General features: G+C 35.2%; 1 protein-coding gene across 1 annotated transcript; it reads right to left on the reverse strand.

Annotated features, from left to right (window-relative positions):
* Positions 1-3,903: 3,903 nt before the first annotated feature.
* LOC121968399 (serine carboxypeptidase II-3-like) lies at positions 3,904-7,832 on the reverse strand. Its single transcript, XM_042518790.1, has 8 exons — positions 7,439-7,832; positions 7,243-7,350; positions 6,857-7,119; positions 6,405-6,665; positions 5,127-5,245; positions 4,930-5,022; positions 4,413-4,518; positions 3,904-4,164 (listed from the first exon to the last, which is right to left on the reverse strand). The coding sequence occupies exons 1-8, from the start codon at positions 7,830-7,832 to the stop codon at positions 4,024-4,026; spliced, it is 1,485 nt and encodes a 494-aa protein (XP_042374724.1). The 3' UTR covers positions 3,904-4,023.
* Positions 7,833-20,482: the final 12,650 nt, after the last annotated feature.

Consider the following 20,482-nt stretch of genomic DNA (forward strand, 5'->3'; position numbering starts at 1 on the left):
ACCCTAGACAAGAACATTGGACTGCAGTAAAGCATATATTAAAGTACCTTAGAGGCACTAGAGAATATATGCTAGCTTATAAGGCAGTTAATTTGGTCCTTGTGGGTTGCATGGATTTTGACTTCCAATCGGAAAGGGACAATAATAAGTCAACCTCGGGGTTTTGTGTTTACTTTAGGAGGTAAAGTCATAACTATGGAAGAGTGATAAGCATAGGTGTTTTTCTGAACTCCACCATAGAAGCTTAGTATATGGCAAGCCTCTAAGGTAGCCATAAAAGCTGAATGACTCAATAACCTCAAGATAGACTTAGATATGATTTCTGGTTTGTCCAAAGATTATTATAATTTATTGTAATAATGTTGGTGCAGTAGCAAACTCGAAGAAACCATAAGTCTATAAGGCAAGTAAACACAATAGAGCGCAAGTACCACCCAATACGAGAAATCGTATAAACGAGGAGAAGTTGATGCTGCCTAGAATGCATCAGATGATGACCTATAGATCTTTTCACTAAGGTCCTTAAGGCGAGAGCTTTTGATGAACATGTTGAAGGGTTGGAAATTAGATGTATGGCAACAGATATGGCAGCTTAGTCTTTTAGTATAAGTGGGAGATTGTAAGAGTGTATACTAAAAGCCTAGCTTTTGGTATAAACATTTATCTAGAAATAAGAATCACATTGGTCAAATGTCTACATTTATGATAAATGTAGTTGTTCAATTAATTTATATTGTAGATAACATGGTGTGTGGTGTCACACAGAAGATCATGTTATCAGTACCTTATAAATTATAAACAGTAGCTCACGACCATAATGGAAAGGAACAAACCATTGGAAGGTCGTAGTATAATTAGGTATTAGTTTATCTTAACTATATAATTACACTAGTACACTTAGAGTGTATTGAGTAGGACCATTAGAGGTCGTTTCTTTTATACTGATTTTATAAAGAAACAAAGACCTCAGTTATTATGGAAGTGTGCTCTTAATCCTAATATAATAACAAGCACATATATTTGATATTTATTTCTTTAATTTATCAATGGGTGAGATTTAGTTCGATGAATCAATAAGTCCGATAAGTTGGGAAATAATATCACTTATAGTGTGTGTTGTTGATTATAGAAGGAAACTGTGTCCTAGTGATCTAGGTTGAGAATGTCCCCAAGAGGAGCTCATAAGGATTGTCATGTTAAACCCTGCAGGTGGACTTAGTCCGACATGACGATGAAGTTGAGTGGTACTACTCTTGGAGCTAGATATTAATTAAGTGAGTTGTCAGTAACTTACTTAATTAGTGGACATTTGTTATCTTAAACACAGGGAGACTAACACACTCATAATAAGAAGGAGCCCAAAATGTAATTTGGGATTGGTGCGGTAGTTCAATAATAGTTCTTTAGTGGAATGAATTATTATTGATGAAATTAAGTTGTGTGTTCGGGGCGAACACGGGATGCTTAATTTCATCGGGAGACCAAAACCAATTCTTCCTCTCGGTCCCTATCGTAGCCTCTAGTATATAGAGATTTATACCCACCGCATACCCACCTTCTTACCCATCCAATGGGGCCGGCCAAGCTAGCTTGGAACCCAAGCTAGGGCCGGCCAAGACCAAATGGATGAGCCATGTAGGTGGCCGGCCAAAGCTTGGGTCCCAAGCTTAGGTGGCCGACCACTAGAATATTAAAAAGGATTTTTATTAAAATTATTTCTTATGTGGATATCATGATTTTAAAAGAGAGTTTAAAAATTAAAAATTTCCTTTTATAGCTTTCTACAAAAGATTAAGAGAAGAGATTAATCTCTTTCCTTATTTGTAGTTTAAAAGGATGGTTTTAATTTTTGGTAAAAACTTTCCTTATTTGTAAATCATCTACATGTTTAAAAGAGAGTTTAAAATTTGAAATCTTTTCTTATTTGTTGATTAAAGGAGGATTTTAAATTTTAAGAAAACTTTCAATTTTAATCATATTCATGATTTAAAAGAGAGTTTAAAATTAAATATTCTCTTTTATAAGTTTCTACAAAAGATTAAGAAAAGATTTGATATCTTTCCTTATTTGTAGATTAAAAGAGATTTTAATTTTAGAGATAACTTTCTTGAAATTATCCACATGTTTAAAGAAATATTTAATTTATAAAATTTCCTTTTATTAACCAATCATGAAGGGATAAAATTATTGGAGAAATTTTTTATAAAATTTCTAGAAATAAATTAGGAAGTTTTAATTTTTTTTTAAAACTTTTTGATTTGTTTAGGTGGCTGGCCAAATAAGTTGGAAAAAGGAAATTAATTTTTAATTAATTAATTTTTCTTTTTCATGGCAAAAGAATTAAGGAAGGTTTTATTAATTTTTCCTTATTTGCCAAGACCAAGGATTATAAAAGAGGGGGTAGAGGAGGCTTCATGGTGAACAACTCTATTCTTTTTCTTCCTCTCTTTTCTTCTTTGGTGGCCCTATTTCTCTCCTCTCCTCTTGTTGGCCGAAACTTATCTCTTGGTGGAGCTTTTGTTAGTGGCCGGATCAAGGAAGGAGAAGAAGGAAAGAAAGCAAGCCTCGTTTCTAGCATCCCTTGGAGCATGGTGGTGGTGGCCGAACCTCTTCATCCTAGAAGATGTTTTGATGGCCGAAACTTGCAAGGAAGAAGAAGGTGCTTGGTGGTTCTCATCTCGGAAGATCGTTGCCCACACAACGTCCGAGGTTAGAAGAGGAATACGGTAGAAGATCAAGAGGTCTTTCTAAAAGGTATAACTAGTAATTTTTCTTTCCGCATCATACTAGTTATTTATGGAAATAATACCAAATACAAGAGGCTTACGATTCTAGTGTTTCGAATTTGTTTTTCGATATAGTGTTCTTTTGTTTTTCTTTTCCTTGTGATTTGATTGTTCTTTTCGGTTAACCTAAAGTTATTTTAGGAAATTAAATATTAGTTTTCCATAAAAGGTTTTGTCTAGTCGGTGGTGGTTGCTCCCATATCCAAGAAGGTCATGTGCCTCGCCACGTCAGTACTGGGAACCAATTATGGAAATTAATGTTTAATGGAATTAATAACTTAAGGTGATTTGGGTCGAACGTGTTAAGCTCCGCAGGAGATCTAAGTCTAAACCTAAAAGAACATATAGATTAAATTTTGGATCAAAAGTGTTAAGTTCCGCAGGCGATCCAAAATTTAATTTAAAAGAACACATGGTAGCTAGGAAAAGGTTCAGACATTTGTACAAAATTTTTGTACAGTGGAACCTCTAGGTTTTCCGAGTAGCAACCAACATTTGATAAGGCACTGGATAGAGATTAAGATGAAATTTCTTTATATTAAAATTGAAGATAAGTTAAACTAACTCATAAGTAGTGTTCCTTCATCCCTCAATTCCAAATAAAACCTAGTTTTTAAGATATGAATTAGTTCTTATGAACTATTTGCTTAAGGATAAGGAAATTCAGTAATCAATGGTGGCTTATTTATAATCATGCTGCGTTAAAAATTTCGATTTAATGTACAAGGATTGATTATATGTTCTTCTCAGTGGGAATAAATCATTTCTAGAATTCTGTGAGTGAAGTCAAATTGAATGCTGTGTAATAGAAAAGTAATCAAGGAGAATGCAAAAGAAAACTAACTTTTATTGTGTTGTCCAAGGCAATGACATTAAATATTTACCATAACGTAGCCATGACCAAAAAATCAAAGGACAAGGCTACCCACGTATTATGTTCGGTGATTGTCTTAAACATTCCAAGTTTGCCGGGTTCCACGCCTGAAGAATGCTGGATGTAAACAAGTTGAATGCAGGCATAATCACTTATTATTAACCTATCACACCATCTTAATTCCGTTAATGATAAATTAACATAAAATTTAAACCACTTAATAAGAAATTTCTAAATTACTAATTGACGTCAAATCATGATTAACTTAAGCCAGAGATAATATTTTAAAAAGCATAGATTAGATTTTATTCAACTATTGAGATCACAATGGACAACAACAACAACAATAAATGGATTAGTTCTCTATTGAAACCCTGACTCTTGAAGAAAACTCTTGATCATCTCCAAAGCTCGAGCTGGCTGATAACTTGGAACCTCATGCCCGGCTCCTCGAACAGTGGCAAATGTCAAATTATGATCATACATCATAGTGTATCCCCCAACCTACATATTCATAATAAAAATCATCAAAATTAACATCGTTCTAGTAATCGTCGCCATCATTCGAGCAATGAAGAGAGTTTTGGCACATTTAAATATAAATCCACAAGTATCACAAGAGGATAACTTTGTCATCAATGTAAACACTTTCAATTCTTTTATCTATCCGTGCAAATGGATTCATGGATAATTAAATACAAAATATATGTATGTATTATTATGAAAAGATTAAAAACAACATAGTTATCTACCTCACTGTTAAGCATCCAAGCTCTCCATGAAGCCTTCACTTTAAGCTTTAGCTTGTTGAGGGAGTATCTTGTGGAAGTAACCGGAACTCTTCCATCAATGTCACCACTGCACAATTGCAAACATACATATGAAAATGAACTAGGCCAAAGCTTACTTAAGGACAAAATTTGATCGAAAACCTCTTCACTCATGATCTAATGAACAATATCTTTATCGTATAACATATGTTATACAGAAATCTTAATGCTATTATACTTGCACACCTGTAACTACTAAATCAATGGGGCTCAAAATGAAAAATTGATATATATATATATATATATATATAGAAACGTAAAGCTGATACACCATATAATATGATGAAAATCTCTATCTGCTGTAACCGCAAAAATGTTGTTATATGATGAAGACACCGATGACAGTGAAGGGGATTTTCACTTAAACTTTGTCTCTTTAACTCATCCATCTCCTAGGTTAGTTATATAATGTAATGATGAGGTAATAATTTTTTTTTACCTGTACTTCAGAACTCTAATCCCATTAGACAACAATTCGTGAATAATTGGCAACATTGTGGAAGGCTGATCTGACCAACTACGTATAACTTGGCTGTATCAAGACAAAAATATAAATAAATAAACTGAATTTTCATTATTTTGTTTAAAGGTAAAATAAAATTATCAAATGGCAGCTTATATGAGATATGTATATACCTACAACCAGACCAGGTGTAGTTGAGCTTTGTCACATTAGCATGTAGAGCTTTCTGCACCTCAGGATTGTTAAGATATGCCTCCACGTAATTAGAAGTACAAGGATCAAAATTCTCAATCTGCATCAGAATTTGAAAACAACATTTCAGTATATATAGACATAACAATTGGTAGGCGAGAAGGGATCTGGAAAAGTTGCCATATTTTGAAAAACAGAACAAGATCAAATTTGTTAGTTCTATGATTTTTACAAGTAAGTTGGCTATAAACCATATCTCTATTATTCACAATTGATATGATTGAGTGAAAATTTTGAATGAGTTTGGTCACAAAAACAAATCTCCTAACGTGAATAAAAATAATTTTGAATGAGTTTGGTCACAAAAACAAACCTCCTAACGTGAACAAAAATAATATTCAAGTTCCATCTCTTGCAAGTGGAGGAGCTTGTGAAACACATGATCAAGAGGAATTTTTAATCTCGCTCACTAGAATGTAGAATGGCCGAGATCAAATCCTGCTCAACTAATCATGTAAAGCAAAAGCCTCCCTTCTCCATTTGTGCAATTTAATTACATTCAGTAACTGAGAAACCATAAAATGATTTGAATAAAAATAATTCAGTAAAAAAAAGGGAGCCTCTGAAGGGAAGCAAAGCTAGTGTGCAAATCTTAGCTCCTGCAGGTGGTTTTTGCATGAAAGGGGAGCGTGTGCACCACATGATCTAGGGGAACTTATGATCTCGCTCGCTCACATCTAGAATGGTAGCTCAAGTCCTGTTCGATCGATCGTGCAGCGTATAGGTCTCCCTTAGTGCAATTTAACCTTATCCAGTGACTGAGAACCATAAAATGATTTGAATGAAAACTATGTAATGTTAGTGATTAACATTCAAATGAATTTGGTGGAGAGGGCTTGAAAGGGAACAAGTTTCCAGTGCAGATCTCTTCTTAATCTCGATCATGCTCAATCAATACCCTTCATGCATTTTTTTTCAGATGAGGGTTTGCATCAAGTTAGTTGTTATTCCATTTCTAAATGGAATCAAGAAGGGATACAACTCAACATGGTAGAAGACTAGAAGTTAGCAGTTTGAGTCTGCTTACCCCCTAAATCCAGTATAGTTTTCCCCTAATTTAACTTGCTCCGTGCACTGATGAAACAAGAACGCAATGACCTCGGATTCTTGAGTTAACAGGTTGAATCGATGGATCTAAATTGACTCTAAAAGTACCAGGAAAATGAGGATAAATATAAAGATGCTTGCAAGAGACAAACCGAGGGCAACTTTGGAGTCGGCGTCACGCCCGACGAGAAGCACAGCGGCGCGTATATGTTGTAGATGTCCACTTCGTTGAAGACTTGGTTCGCCTCCTCGACCGCTCGGTCGCACTCCGGAGGCTGCTGCTGCGTGTCCGGCGAGAAATTGCAGAACTTGTGGATCGCGACGATGGTCTCGTCGGCGATCAACGCGTGCGTCCAGAAGTAGTCGAACAACCCCTTGGCATCCGTCTCGTCGTTGATCACCGCGTTCCCGATCTAGGTCATTAGAAAGCAAAATGAGATCTTTCGGTCGGGAACTATAGGAGATCGATCTTTCTTAAATTAATTTGCAATCAAAATGGGAACTCTTGTTGAAGCATCGGAGGGGATCGATCCTTCCCGATTTAATTTGCAATCAAAATGAGTGAGGATCGATCGGACTGTTTGATTTCAGGATCCATGCTTACCGCAATGCCTTTGAGGTTGATGAGACGATCATTGTGATGGAGTATGGCATGGGCGAGCTGAGGGACGTAGTGCCCGGCGTAGCTCTCGCCGGTGATGAAGAAATCCCTCCCCTTATACTCCGGGAACCGCTCGAACCAGTTGACGAGGAAAACCAGTGCATCGATTGCCGTTCTACGGTCGCCGCTCTTGGCGTAGTCCGACGTGGTGTTGGAGTAAGAGAAGCCGACGCCGGCGGGGCTCTCCAAGAACAAGACGTTCGCCACTGCATTGCACGATGCACGTCACTCTCGTTCAGGGTAATGCCAAAGCAGAAACCTTTTTTCACTCTACTCCCTAAACTTTAGTAAATAACATTTATATATATATGTGTGATGATGATTCTTACCTTCGTTCCAAGCGTACGGATTCCTGTACAAAGACTTGCCGTCGCTCATGACCCGAAACGGCCCGAGCTCCTCCATGGCGCCGTAGCCGAGCGACGAACACCCCGGTCCTGCACCCACCCATACCACAGTCATCACCACTCCATCGAAAAGCACTTTATCTATCGATTCATTTTCTACTAAATACTAATTCCATACCTCCATTGAGCCATAGAACAAGAGGCTTCGACCCACTATTCTCGACAGTCTCAGCAAAGTAGTAAAATAGAGCCCGACCGTTGGCTCTGTCGACAGTGACATACCCTGCGTACTGATTGAAATGCACGTCGTCCGGCTGGCCGGGCAGCCCAACGACCTTGTCATCCTCCTTCAGCCCGCTATTGTCATAGACTTTCGACTCCAAATCAGATACCGAATGGAGACTACTAGCCCATGAAGAAGAAGACCTCCCTGCTCTATTGTTAAAGTAGAACTTGTTCAGTGCATCTCCCTGCCGCACTATACCAGAAGCTTCGCATTGTAATAAACAGAGGAAGAAGAAAAGACAGCTGCTGGAACTTGGCTTCATTGTTTGATTGGGACTTGGCTTCATTGTTTGATTGGGAATGAGGAATGGAATGGAATTGAATGGGATCTTATTTATAGGATGAACAATCGGATAATTATGAAGTAACTGATTGATTGTTGTTGGAGCCGGCGGAGAATGATCTGCCTGCTTCCTCTGGGAATGATCTGTTGAGCCTTGTCGTTGAGTGGAACGAGGCATGTCAATTGTTTGGCTCGGTTTGGATTTGATTTAGTTCATTTGTCTATGTGGCTAATGAAAAATTACAAGATTGATCATGTCATATGGTTCGTTCCACTATTAAAATTTAAAACAGCTTTGGACTATCCATCATGAAAGAGAGATTATTATTAACAATGATAATAAAAAAAAATACAGTGAGATAGATAATTTATAAAGTGAATTAACTTGATTTATACTTATCGAACTAAAAAGATTAAAAATGCAAAGATACGACAAAAGCTCAACATCATTTTCTAAGTTCTCCATCGATCAACTCCTAATCAAGGCAAATAGAGCCTTGAAAGGAACTTGGAATCAGTAACCAACCACATGCAATGTTCGTCCATAAACAATGGCTTGAAGTTAGAACAAATTAGAAGAAGATTAGTAAATGTATATCTAGTATGAATATGAACTATAAAGCATAGCTTTTGGTCAAGTATATCATAAGTATATTTGGGGAGTGATGGCGTGTCATGGTTTCCAGCAAAAGGGAGGGAATCATCATAATGTGTAGAAAGCGTTAGGACCACAATATGACAATAAATAGTTGTGGGGATTAGGGCCATGATTTTCTTACACCATGCTCTTCTCCATAGTTTTTTTAGTGTGTATATATAATGATCCTGTCCGAAATCTGAATAAGACGAAGACCGACTGAGATGACATTAGTGTTGGTGGAGAGATGACTAAGACACACCCAACGTACATGCACCAGGAAAAGGACACCCCCCCTGTGCGATAGAAGGACGACGATAACGAAGACCAGTGGTACTTTGGCTCTGCACACACTCAGACAAACAACCGGAACGTTAGAGACCCAAAACAAAGGAAAAGTCCCCGACGCAAACCCTCCGACGCTCAAGTCAGGTACTTTTCTCTCTGAAGAAAGAGTATGAAGGAAAAAGAACTGTAGAAGACAAGTGCAGATGTGCATGTACTTGGCTAAGGAAGAGGATCTCCTTTTTTATATGACACTGTGTACCTCTGAAGCCTAACCGTTGTCAGAGAATGTTGGGTGTCATGGCCTATTGGACAAGGGAGGTCATGGGGCGCCCTCTCATTGGTGGAAGGAAGGTTCCGTTCGCAGGTGATGGCAGACCATCAAAATATTCCCTGACATACAGCAGCTACTATCTGACAGGCGGTTACGATTCTCTGATCTTGTTTGTCTGTTAATGGCTTACTCCCTACTCGGGTTTGGCTATAGACAACTCGGGATGACCATTCGGGGTGTCTCCTAACCTGCATCTTAATGAAGGACGAGCTGTGGTGAGAGCCACATCTTCTTGTTTGGATTACTAAAGGACCGACCTGGAGTTGGCCTACTGAGAGCACCAAGCCTAGATATGTAGACCGAACTGAGAAGAACTCGACCAGTCGTGGCAGGTCGGGCATTACCCTGGCTACCCATCAGGTCTCAGATCTGGAATCCTGACCAATAATCACCTGCCTAGGAATCAGGCGGATGATGATGTCAGGCGGTCCCACTTTTTCTTTCTCTAACTTCTGACTGCCACGTCGCCTTGACTTCTGATTGCCTGGCCTTATCGGACCCCACTTTTATGCACCGTATCGCAAGCCTCCCCTCCAATTCTACTCAAAAGAGGCTTAAGTCCGACTGATTAGACTCAGACTCGAGTCTCATTTACTTGCCATCGTGACTATAAACGCGGTTTCCTTTCCCATAGCCTCAGTATTGCAGACCATTTAATTGCCCAATCAACCTCAGGGGAAGGGCCTCATAAACCCTTTACAAAAGTTAACTCCTCACATCTTCCTTTTTAAAAGGGGCTGACTCCCCTTACGCCATCGTACTTTCCTTACTGACTTCCCCTGACCATGGAATCTATCTCTGAGTCTGATGAGATGTCACACCTTCGCCAATAACTACCCTATCTGAAATAGTTACTTGCCCAAAAGGATACTGCTTTAGCTGAGATGATGTAGGATAGGGATCTTCAGTCCTCCCTTCGTAGGGAGATTGAGGAACTCTAGTTGGCTGCTAAATTGTGGGCACGAGCTGAAGTAACCCTGTAGCATAAAGCTTACGTAGACCTGGAGAGCCGAGCCCAATTCCTGATCTACTTCAAATAAAAACACGCGCGCTTCCATATCTCTTCTTAAAGAAGAAACCCGGATCAAAGATGAAACTATTGCCCAACAACAATGAATCATTCAGTTGACTAAGGATGAGTTGGCACAGGCTCGAATCCATCTGGAACGGGCAAGTCAGGCAGAACACTTTTGCTCGAAGTGCCAACCGGCTGCTAATGCTGGAAGAGAACTCTAATTACTTAGATGTCTTATATGCAAAAATGACCTTTTGAGGAGTATCTCCTGTACTTTATCACTTTATCAAATAAATGCAAATTTGGTTGGGTTTTGGTTTTTCTTCATACTTCTTTTTTCCTTTCTTCCCTTGCCCTTTCTTGCTGTATACAGATCTTGCGGGGTGGTTAGTGAAGACTTTGCTTGCTAATAACCCGCTCGGGAGTGAGAGTGTAGAAAGATGACCCATGAGTTATTAAGTGCAAGAGTAGGCTTGTTTATAACTAGTGCCGGGGCGAGAGTCTGGAATCCCGACCGAGAGGTCGTTGAGCGTGAGAGCATGCTCACTTATAACTCTCGCTAGGACGAGTGTCTAGAATCTCGACTGAGAGGTTGTTGGGCGTGAGAGCATGCTCACTTATAACTCGCGCTGGGATGAGAGTCTAGAATCCTGACCAAGATGTCGTTGGGCGTAAGAGCATGCTCACTTATAACTCGCACTGGGGTGAGAATCTAGAGGCGTGAGAGCATGCATACTTATAACTCGCATTGGGGCGAGAGTCTGAAGGCATGAGAGCATGCTCACTTATAACTCACGCTGGGGTGAGAGTCTGGAATCCCCACCAAGAGGTCGTTGGGCGTGAGAGCATGCTCACTTATAACTCGCATTGGGGTGAGAGTATGGAATCTCGACCGAGAGGTCGTTGGGCATGAGAGCATGCTCACTTATAACTCGCACTGGGATGAGAGTCTGGAATCTTGACCGAGAGCTCGTTGGTTGTAAGAGTATGCTCACTTATAACTAGCGCTGGGAAGAGAGTCTGGAGGCGTGAGAGCATGTGTTGGTGTAATTGATCTCTAGGGTTCTGATGTTTGACAATGCACCCAAGTCTGATCAGTTTGACCAAGGGTTAATTCAAACAAGACTTGATGTTTGGAAGATAGTAGTCTAGTCAGGACTAGATGACTAGCAAGGAGAAGTCCAACTAGAGGTTAGGCAAAGTGGAAGTCCTGCTGATTGAAGTCAGGCCCTAGTGAGTGAAGTTAGGTAGTAAATGGAAGTCCTGGTGAGTAAAGTTAGGCCTTAGTGAGTGAAGCTAGGTAGTGAAAGAGGGCACTACAAAAGTAAATGCCCACCTATAAGACTTGAATCACACAACCAGAGGTAAAGGAGAAGTCGACACCAAAAGCTCAAAAAGGGAAAGAACATATCCAATGCTTCAAGTGCAAAAATATGGGTCACTACAAACTTCAATTCCCAGAAAGAAGACCTAAGGATCTAGGGGGAGCAAAGGTTAGTAAGTTTACAATATATGAAAACCCTATTTTTTTCTACATATGTTAGTGATTTGGATAATCATTGCTGATCAATTTTAGATTCTCCCCAAAACTTGGATATGCGTGTTCACTCAAACAAATCAATTAATTTAACTAATCAAGCTAATTCAAAATCATTTAATAATCCTTCAAAGTTTAAAAATTTATCTTTTAGAAAATTAGAAAAATAAAATAATCGTCTGAAAAATAAAATTTATGAACTAGAGAAAATAGTTAATAATCTCACTAGATCATTAAATCTAGACTTGAATTATAAGTCTAAACTACATTTAAATAAAAAAACCAAGATACAATCATCTCTTGATTATAAAATTAATCAACAAATATAATAACAAACCAAATTCAAATCAGAAACATAAAATACATAAAATCTACACTTAACTCAATACTTAAAACTTAAAGATTTAAATAAACCTAATAAAACAAATATTCAATAACTCAGGGGAGGTTCCAAACTAGCTAGCACCTCCAAAAGTAACATACCTGATAGGGTAATTAGGATTATAGTAAAAAAGGACAAAGTTTAACTTGACCTATGGTACTGGTGAAATTTTGGATTATAGTAGGTTAGGTAAGCTCTGTCTATGTATGTCTAAGAAAATATGACTTTGACCTGGTGCATTTAGCTAAGTAGAACTAACTGTAGCTACCCTTTACGGATCCTAATCAATTAGACCAAGGTTTTGTAATAAGTTCAATGAATGAGACTATTTGGAAAACCTCGAAGGCATGGTTACTCTAATGATGTCCCGGTGACTCACCAAAACCCAGAAGTTTATCCAAAAAATTCCTGTTTGTTGAGCTCAAAGTTAAACCTGAATCTAACACAAAAATAAACCAAATCCTAAAATTGAACTTAACACATCCAACAAAATTATATGATTTCCTGATTGAAAACATAGATCGGGTGATATAACTATGGATTTAAAATTAAATTAAATTAAAACTAAAATTTAAATTTAATTAACTTAAATTTTAAATTTAAATTAAATTAAACTTCAAATTAAATTAAATTAATGAAAATAAAATAAAATTTAATTTAAAATTTATTTCAAATATTAACTTAAAATTTTATTTTTTAACTTAAAAATTAATTTTAAAAATTAAATTAATTTCTTTTTAAAATTAAATTAAAATTTTATTTTTTAACATAAAAAATTATTTTAAAATAAAATTAAAAATTTATATTAAAAATTATTTTAAAATTTTATTTTTTAATATAAAAATTTATTTTAAAAATTAACTTAAATATTTATTTTAAAAATTAACTTAAAAAATTATTTTCAAAATTATTTTAAATTAAAAATTATTTTATCTTAAAAAATATTATTTTCACTTAAAAATTATCTCCAAAATTATTTTAATTTAAAAATTATTTAAATTTTAAAATTATTTTAACTTAAAAATTATTTTAAAATTTATTTTAATTTATAAATTATTTTAACTTAAAAATTATTTTAAAAAATAATTTAACTTAAAAATTATTTTAATTATTAATTTATTTTAAATATTTTTTCTTAAAATTCTTTTAAAAAAATCTTTTAAAAATTATTTGAAAATCCTTTTAAATATTTTTAAAATCATTAAAAAATATTTTAAAAATCTTTTAAAAGTTATTTTTTAGAAAATCCTTTAAAAAATATTTTAAAATTCTTTTAAATATTTTTCAATCTTTAAAAATTATTCTTAAAATTCATTTAAAAATTATTTTAAAAACTTTAAAAATCATTTTAAAAAATTCTTTTAAAAATTCATTAAAAATTATTTTTAAAACTTTAAAAATAATTTTTAAAAAATTGTTTTAAAAATTCATTTAAAAACTTTAAAAATTATTTTAAAAGATTCCTTCAAAATTTATTTTAAAAACTTTAAAAATCGTTTAAAAAAATTCTTTTAAGAACTTATAAATCGTTTTTAAAAATTCTTTTAAAATTATTTTAAAAACTTTAAAAATTATTTTAAAAAATTATTTTAAAAACTCTAAAAATCATTTTAAAAATTTCTTTAAAAAATTATTTTAAAAACTTTAAAAATTATTTTAGAAAATTGTTTAAAAAATTATTTTAAAAACTTTAAAAATCATTTTTAAAAATTATTTTTAAAATTTAAAAAAAAAACAAAAAAAAATTACTTTTTTTTTAAAAAAAATTATCATTTTAAAAACTCTTTTGAAAATATTTTAAAAATCATTAAAAAAAATCTTTTAAAAATCATTTTTAAACTTAGTCATTTAACTTAAAACTTAAATTTTAATTAAAATTCAATTAAATTAAATTTTGAACTTATTAATTAATAAGTAAATAATAAAAATTAATTGCTCAGTCTAACTTTATTTAAGAACTTATGTTGACTTGATTAGTACCTTAATTTAACCTAGTTAAAATATTAACTCTACATTAAGTCATTTCTAAATCAAACTTGACTTTACGTTAAAATATTAATTAAAATTTTAACTATTTTAATTAAAGATTGATTGAAATTGATCCTTTTTTTAACATTGTTTAATAACTTTAATAAATTTAAATTCGAATTAAAGTTAGTTAATCCTACTTAAGTTAAATAAAAAAAAAATTAAGTCATGACTATAATTACTTATATAGGTTTCAAAAGTATACACATTTTTTTTGTTGACCAACACATAGTGTCTTGATCTTTTAAATTCAACCATAAACTTATAGACTCAGACACATAGGTGGTTAATAAGAATTTTCTAAGATAGTACCAGGTTAGGGGGAAGTGTCAACTTGAGGGGGAGGATGAAATAAAATACTTTGAAAAATCTTCTAAAACTTTATTTGGAAAATATTTCTTAAAATATTTCCAAAACTATTTTTACTTAATAATTTTTTTAAAAAATATTTTGCAAATTACTTTCCAAACTTATTTTTTTTTTACTTTTCAAATATCTATTTTGAAAATTCACCTTCAAACTTAGTGTTCTTTTGATTTGGATCAACTCCGTAGACATATAGGAAGTTTTCTTGTAGTTAATAAGGATTCCTAAGGTATGTCAAGTTGAGGGGGAGTCCTGATTGAAAGATAAAACATAATTTCCAAATTTTTTTCAAAAAATACTCCGTTTAAATTACTTTGAAAATCTTTTAATACTCTTTTGCAAAACTCTTAGTTTTTAACATTATTTGGAATATTGCTTTGAAAATAATGTGAAATATATTTTACAAAATTCTTATAAAATTTTATGTTTGTGTGCAATATATCTTTAAAAAATACTGGAAGATTTTTTTTTTTAAAAAAAATTGAATGTCAAAAGTTGCTTGAAAAGTAAACTTAAAAACTAACTTTAAAAATTAGTCTACAACACCACCTTGAAAATTTATTTTGAAAGCCCCCATTACCAAATATTATTGTTGGTGTAAAATCTAATTAATAGAGAGTAACCTTTAAGTTCATATCTTTTTTATGTGTGCAAAAGGGGGAAAGTAATCTTAAGTTAAAAAGGTTAAAAGGGGGAAAGTGACTAAAAGGGGGAAAGTGACTAATCTCTTTAATTTTGAGAATTCACCCTTAAAGACCTAAGCCTAACTTAAGAAAATTGTCAAACATCAAAAAGGGGGAGATTATTGGTGCAATTAACCTCTAGGGTTTCGATGTTTGACAATGCATCCAAGTCTAGTTAGTTTGACCAAAAGTTAATCCAAACAGGACTTGATATTTGGAAGAGAGTAGTCTAGTCAGGACTAGATTACTAGCAAGGAGAAGTCCTAATTGGAGGTTAGGCAAAGTGAAAGTCCTGGTGAGTGAAGTCAGGCCCTAATGACTGAAACTAGGTAGTGGATGGAAGTCCTAGTGAGTGAAGCCAGACCCTATTGAGTGAAGCTAGGTAGTGAAAGTCCTGGTGAGTGAAGCTAGGTAGTAGAAGTCCTGGTGAGTGAAGCCAGGCCCTAGTGAGTGAAGTTAGGTAGTGGAAGTCCTGGTGAGTGAAGCCAGACCCTAGTGAGTGAAGCTAGGTGGCGGAAGTCCTGGTGAGTGAAGCTAGGTGGCGGAAGTCCTGGTGAGTGAAGTCGGACCCTATTGAGTGAAGCTAGGTGGAGGAATTCCTGGTGAGTAAAGTCAGACAATGGAAGTCCTAGTGAGTGAAGCTAGGCAACCATAGGGAAGATAACCCTAAGTTGTGGTTTTCGGTCGACCGAACCAGCGAATTATGAATTCTGTTAACACTATTTTACCTTACCATTTTATCTATTGTGCTAACTTAGTGTTGTAAGGAAGTTCAGCTAGGTTGACGATCCGACCGAATAGTTGGCACGAAGTCCAGACTGGTCGATGGGTTGACCGAATCTTTGGCAAAAGGTAAGTAAAGGTAAGTCACTAGAGGGGAGTGACTATGAGGACGCGCCCCAGTTGAGGGGCAGTAGGCGTCGGTCTAGTTTAGGTCCATTTGAGATCCCTAAGCTAAGACCTTGACTAGTTCCTAGTCCATGGAGGACATGAACTAATTACTCTATTTTTTATATTGTGCTAACACTTGTCTTGCAGGGTATTTTGGACTAACACATTTGTTGTAGGGTAAGAAAGCAAGCAAAAAAGCAAAGCTGCCTTCGGGTGAACAGTACCTGAAGACACCTTCCATGGCTATGGAAGGCGCCTCGGTACTGTTTATAGAAGGCGCCTTCCATGCCTATGGGAGGCACCTTCCACGGATAAAATTTAACCGGTTCGCAGATAAGGTGTAACATCCCAAATTTCACTATTTGGAGTCCTAAAATACCTTATTAAAATATAGAAATGTTTTATAAAAATTTTAGAGATTTTTAGAAATTTTTAGAATATTTTTATGTAATTTTTGGAGGTCGTTTGGTATTTTTACCAAAAGAAAGAAGTTTTGACAAAAAATGTCCAAGCCGAGGCTCGAATCGACAACCCCTGACCCGAGCAAAACCCAGCTAACCAACTGGGCTAGCAGTTGTTACTTGACCAAGTAAAGGAAGAATTTTATTTAAGTAATAGAAGTTAATAGCAAGAAATAGTAGGAAGAAAATTTGCAGCCGGGATTCGAACCCACGAGCCAGGCCTTAAGCAGAACGCAGCAGACCAACCGAACTTTTTTTAACTAAACCTATATCGAAATATATTTAAGTAGTACTAGTTAACAGAAACCTTAGAGTATTAAAAGGAAGAACTTAGGGATTAATACGAAACCTAAATTCTTCCGTCACCCTTTCTCCTCTTCTCTCGCGCGGCGTTCCTGTGCCCGGGCGGAAACGAAGCCGAGCCTAGGGCTTTATCTCCGGCAGCCGACGAGGACCTTTCCCGTGAGATCTTCACGTTCTCAAGACCCCTTCAGCGAGGAGAAGGTGTAGACGCAAGGGATCGCCGAGATTTGGAGCTCACCCGAACCCTAGAAGCACTAGAAGGTTCCTCCTTCGGCTGTGAGTCAAGGAAACGAAGGTAAGTTGCTTACTCACCTGCAGTAAGAGTAGTTTTGGGGTTGTTTTCTCATTTTTTTTTCTGAAGCATGAAGTAGAGAACAGAGGACTGAGGTTGTTGCCTTGTACATCAAAGAAAGATAGGGCTTGCCTGTTTATTTAGCTTGTGATTGTTTGCTTCGATTTTGTGAATTGAAATTCGGAATTTGGAGCTTTTATATTTGTGCTGGCTGTCAGGAATTCAATTCCGAATTTGTTAGATTGAATTCCACTAGTTATATTATGTATAACGGCTAGACACGTATGAGGAGCATACGGTGGTTTTTGTTAGCCTTAGCCTTAGTTTTAGTTTCTTTTATAGTATGGAATTCAATATTCTGCAGTTTAGTTTGTTTATGTGTTGAATTATTGAGCAAGAATAGGCCCTTTCAAAGCTACTGTGCAGGTTAGATTTGGGTCAAGAAAGGAGATTAGATCTGGGTCAAGAAAGGAATACTGATAGATTTTTTTTAGCTTGCTATGAAAACAGAAGGAGTTAGTTTTTCTTCTAAAATATGTAGATTTGTCTGTTAAGTTTCAGTAGCTTTTCAGCTGGTTTTGGTTTCGATTGTGTTATGCATTTGATGTGAACAAGTTTTACATAGGCTTTATTTTGATATGAATTTATTGCTTCTGGTATACATAACTTTAAGTCCATCATGTTCCTAAACATAAGTTATCTTAAGCTCTAACTATTTATACTCAAGTTTAGTTCCAAGTTCATGTTGTTATTTGCATTTTGTTGAAGCATGCCTCTAGCTGGTTTCTCTTAGAAGATAGGGAACTCTTTTATGCTCACTTTCAATTGAAGGATTTGTAAATTCCATATTTTTAAAAGGATAGTTTCATCACTGTTTTGAAGGGGTTTTTCAATTGGACATTGCACTACATTTGTTTCCATGCTTCTAAGTTGTTTTCCTAAGGGAGATGGAGGGTCATTTGATGCTCAATGTGGATTATAGAACTTGCGAATTTCAGATTTATAGGAGTAGTTTAAATTCAGTTTTTAGAAGTTATACAATTGGATGTGGCACTATATTTTTGTTCCATGCTTCTAAATTGGTTGTATAGCCTTGCAAATTTGGATTGGCATGTCATGAGTTTTATGCCTTAGTTTGGGTGCATGTGTTATAAACAGATAGTTTAGTTTTAGTTCTTAAAGTATGCAAATTTTTATGTTTTACAGTTTTAGTTTTGTTTAGCATTGCAGTTCTCGATTAAAAAATGCAATTTAATATAGTGCAGATCTTTTTATAAGTATTGTTTGAAGATTTTGATAAGTGTTGCATGCAGAACTCCAAATCTTAGAACAGATTTTTATTAAGCTTATGTGCAGATCTTTTTATAAGTATTGTTTGAAGATTTTGATAAGTGTTGCATGCAGAACTCCAAATCTTAGAACAGATTTTTATTAAGCTTATATGCAGATTTTTGTTAAACATTTTAGTTTTAAAAGAAGCATTCTTTTGTTAGAAGTATTAATAAGTATAAGAAAGATAAAGAAAAGAAAGAAAAAGGCCAAGGCCTTAAGTAGATCCCAAAGTCAAGACTTTAGGGATTTTGGCACACAAGGTGCTTATTAAAATGCCGAGGCATTATATATTAGAAGTATTAAAATATAACAAGTATTTTACTTTTATCAGTGGCACTGTACTGGACTCTCAGTTGTCCTTGGGTTGGGCTCCCATAGTCGTCTCTAGGTTTAGATAACCTAGTATACAGGACTCTCAATAGTCCTTTGGCTGGGCTCCCATAGTCGGTCCCTATGTTTAGATAACCTAGTATGCAGGACTCTCAGTAGTCCTTGGGCTGGGCTCCCATAGTCGGTCCCTAGGTTTAGATAACCTAGTAACCCTACTAGATTCGGGACCAGCTATCTCGGGTCTAGTTAGGGATGCGCGCATAGCAAGTACAGTTGTCGGGCCCAAGAAGAAGTTGATTATTATTTTGAAGTATTATAAGTATAAGTTTTTGAACAAAAGAAATAAGTTTCACATAAGTATAAAAGTATAAAAGAATAAGCTTAGAACAAATGAATTAAGTTTCACTTTGTTTTAGAATCAGCAAGTTTAGTTCCCTTTTATGCTAGCATGTTATTTAGATTAGCTTACTGTTCCTTGCTATTAGAAGAGCATGAGTAGCTTTACATGTTTAGCACTTCAGTATGTTTGTTTATTCACTAGTAGATGAGCATGAGTAGATTTCCTTTTGAGCATTCAGTTTTAGATTTCTGTATACATGCATATTCGTGTTTTTGTGAGTTAGATAGCGCTTACTAAGCAAATTTTGCTTATAGACTGCACTTCCTCTTACTGCAGATACAGGAAAGGAAAAAATATAGAAAGGAAGACGACAAGGAGGTGGTCGAAGGATGTGTGATGCCAGGACTATGGAAGCCTTGGGACTAAGAAAGAAGTTTTCTTTTAGTTTCTTTTGTCCTTTGCTATGCTAGAAGTATTTGAGATAGTACATGATATTTTGATGTGATTAGGACATAGTAGATGAATTGTGATATGGTGTGATGAGTTGTGGTATTGTTTTCTTTATTTTGGATTTATTATACTGTGTGGTTGATTGATATGTGTTCCAGCCGCTTGTGGCTGAGTATATATTGCATGTATTGTTGAATATGGTCACCGGTACAGGGGAGACTCTGTCGAAATTTTTTGGTAGGGTTTCCATGTGATTTTTAATCATACCGGTTAAGTAGAGTTAGTAGTTAAGTAACGGTCACCCTTAGAGAGTAGTAGTAGTAAGAAGGGTGGTTGTTACAGTTGGTATCAGAGCAGTTCCCATTCTCCAGCATCACACATCAGCACCATCCTTGCCGTCTTCAAGTAAGAAAGTATTTAATTTTCTTTTATGCTTTCTTTATTATTTGCAGTATAGAGTATCTGCTTATATGTGCTTAGGAAATAAGAAAATTCATGTTTTAATTTTCTATGTTTTGATACATATGCTTAGAAAGAATAGAGACAATTTAAGTTTTGTTTCTCTTATATTCATATACATAAGTATGTTTAGAAAGGATAGAGAAGATGTCAAGTCTTCCAAAGACCACTAATGGGTACGATGTGAGATAAATGATAGAGGACCGAGAAGTTAAGAGACTAAGGAACAAAGAGTACCATTAGTGAAAGTCATTTAGAACCAGAAGCATGAGGAAGTTACTTAGGAGCGTGAGGACAGTATGAGACAGAAATATACGAAATTATTCTAAGTTCGAGGACGAACTTTTTATAAGGGAGGGAGAATTGTAACATCCCAAATTTCACTATTTGGAGTCCTAAAATACCTTATTAAAATATAGAAATGTTTTAGAAAAATTCTAGAGATTTGTAGAAATTTTTAGAATATTTTTATGTAATTTTTGGAGGTCGTTTGGTATTTTTACCAAAAGAAAGAAGTTTTGACAAAAAA

This window comes from Zingiber officinale, chromosome 3B (genome assembly GCF_018446385.1).
Source record: "Zingiber officinale cultivar Zhangliang chromosome 3B, Zo_v1.1, whole genome shotgun sequence".
Classification (NCBI taxonomy): domain Eukaryota; kingdom Viridiplantae; phylum Streptophyta; class Magnoliopsida; order Zingiberales; family Zingiberaceae; genus Zingiber; species Zingiber officinale.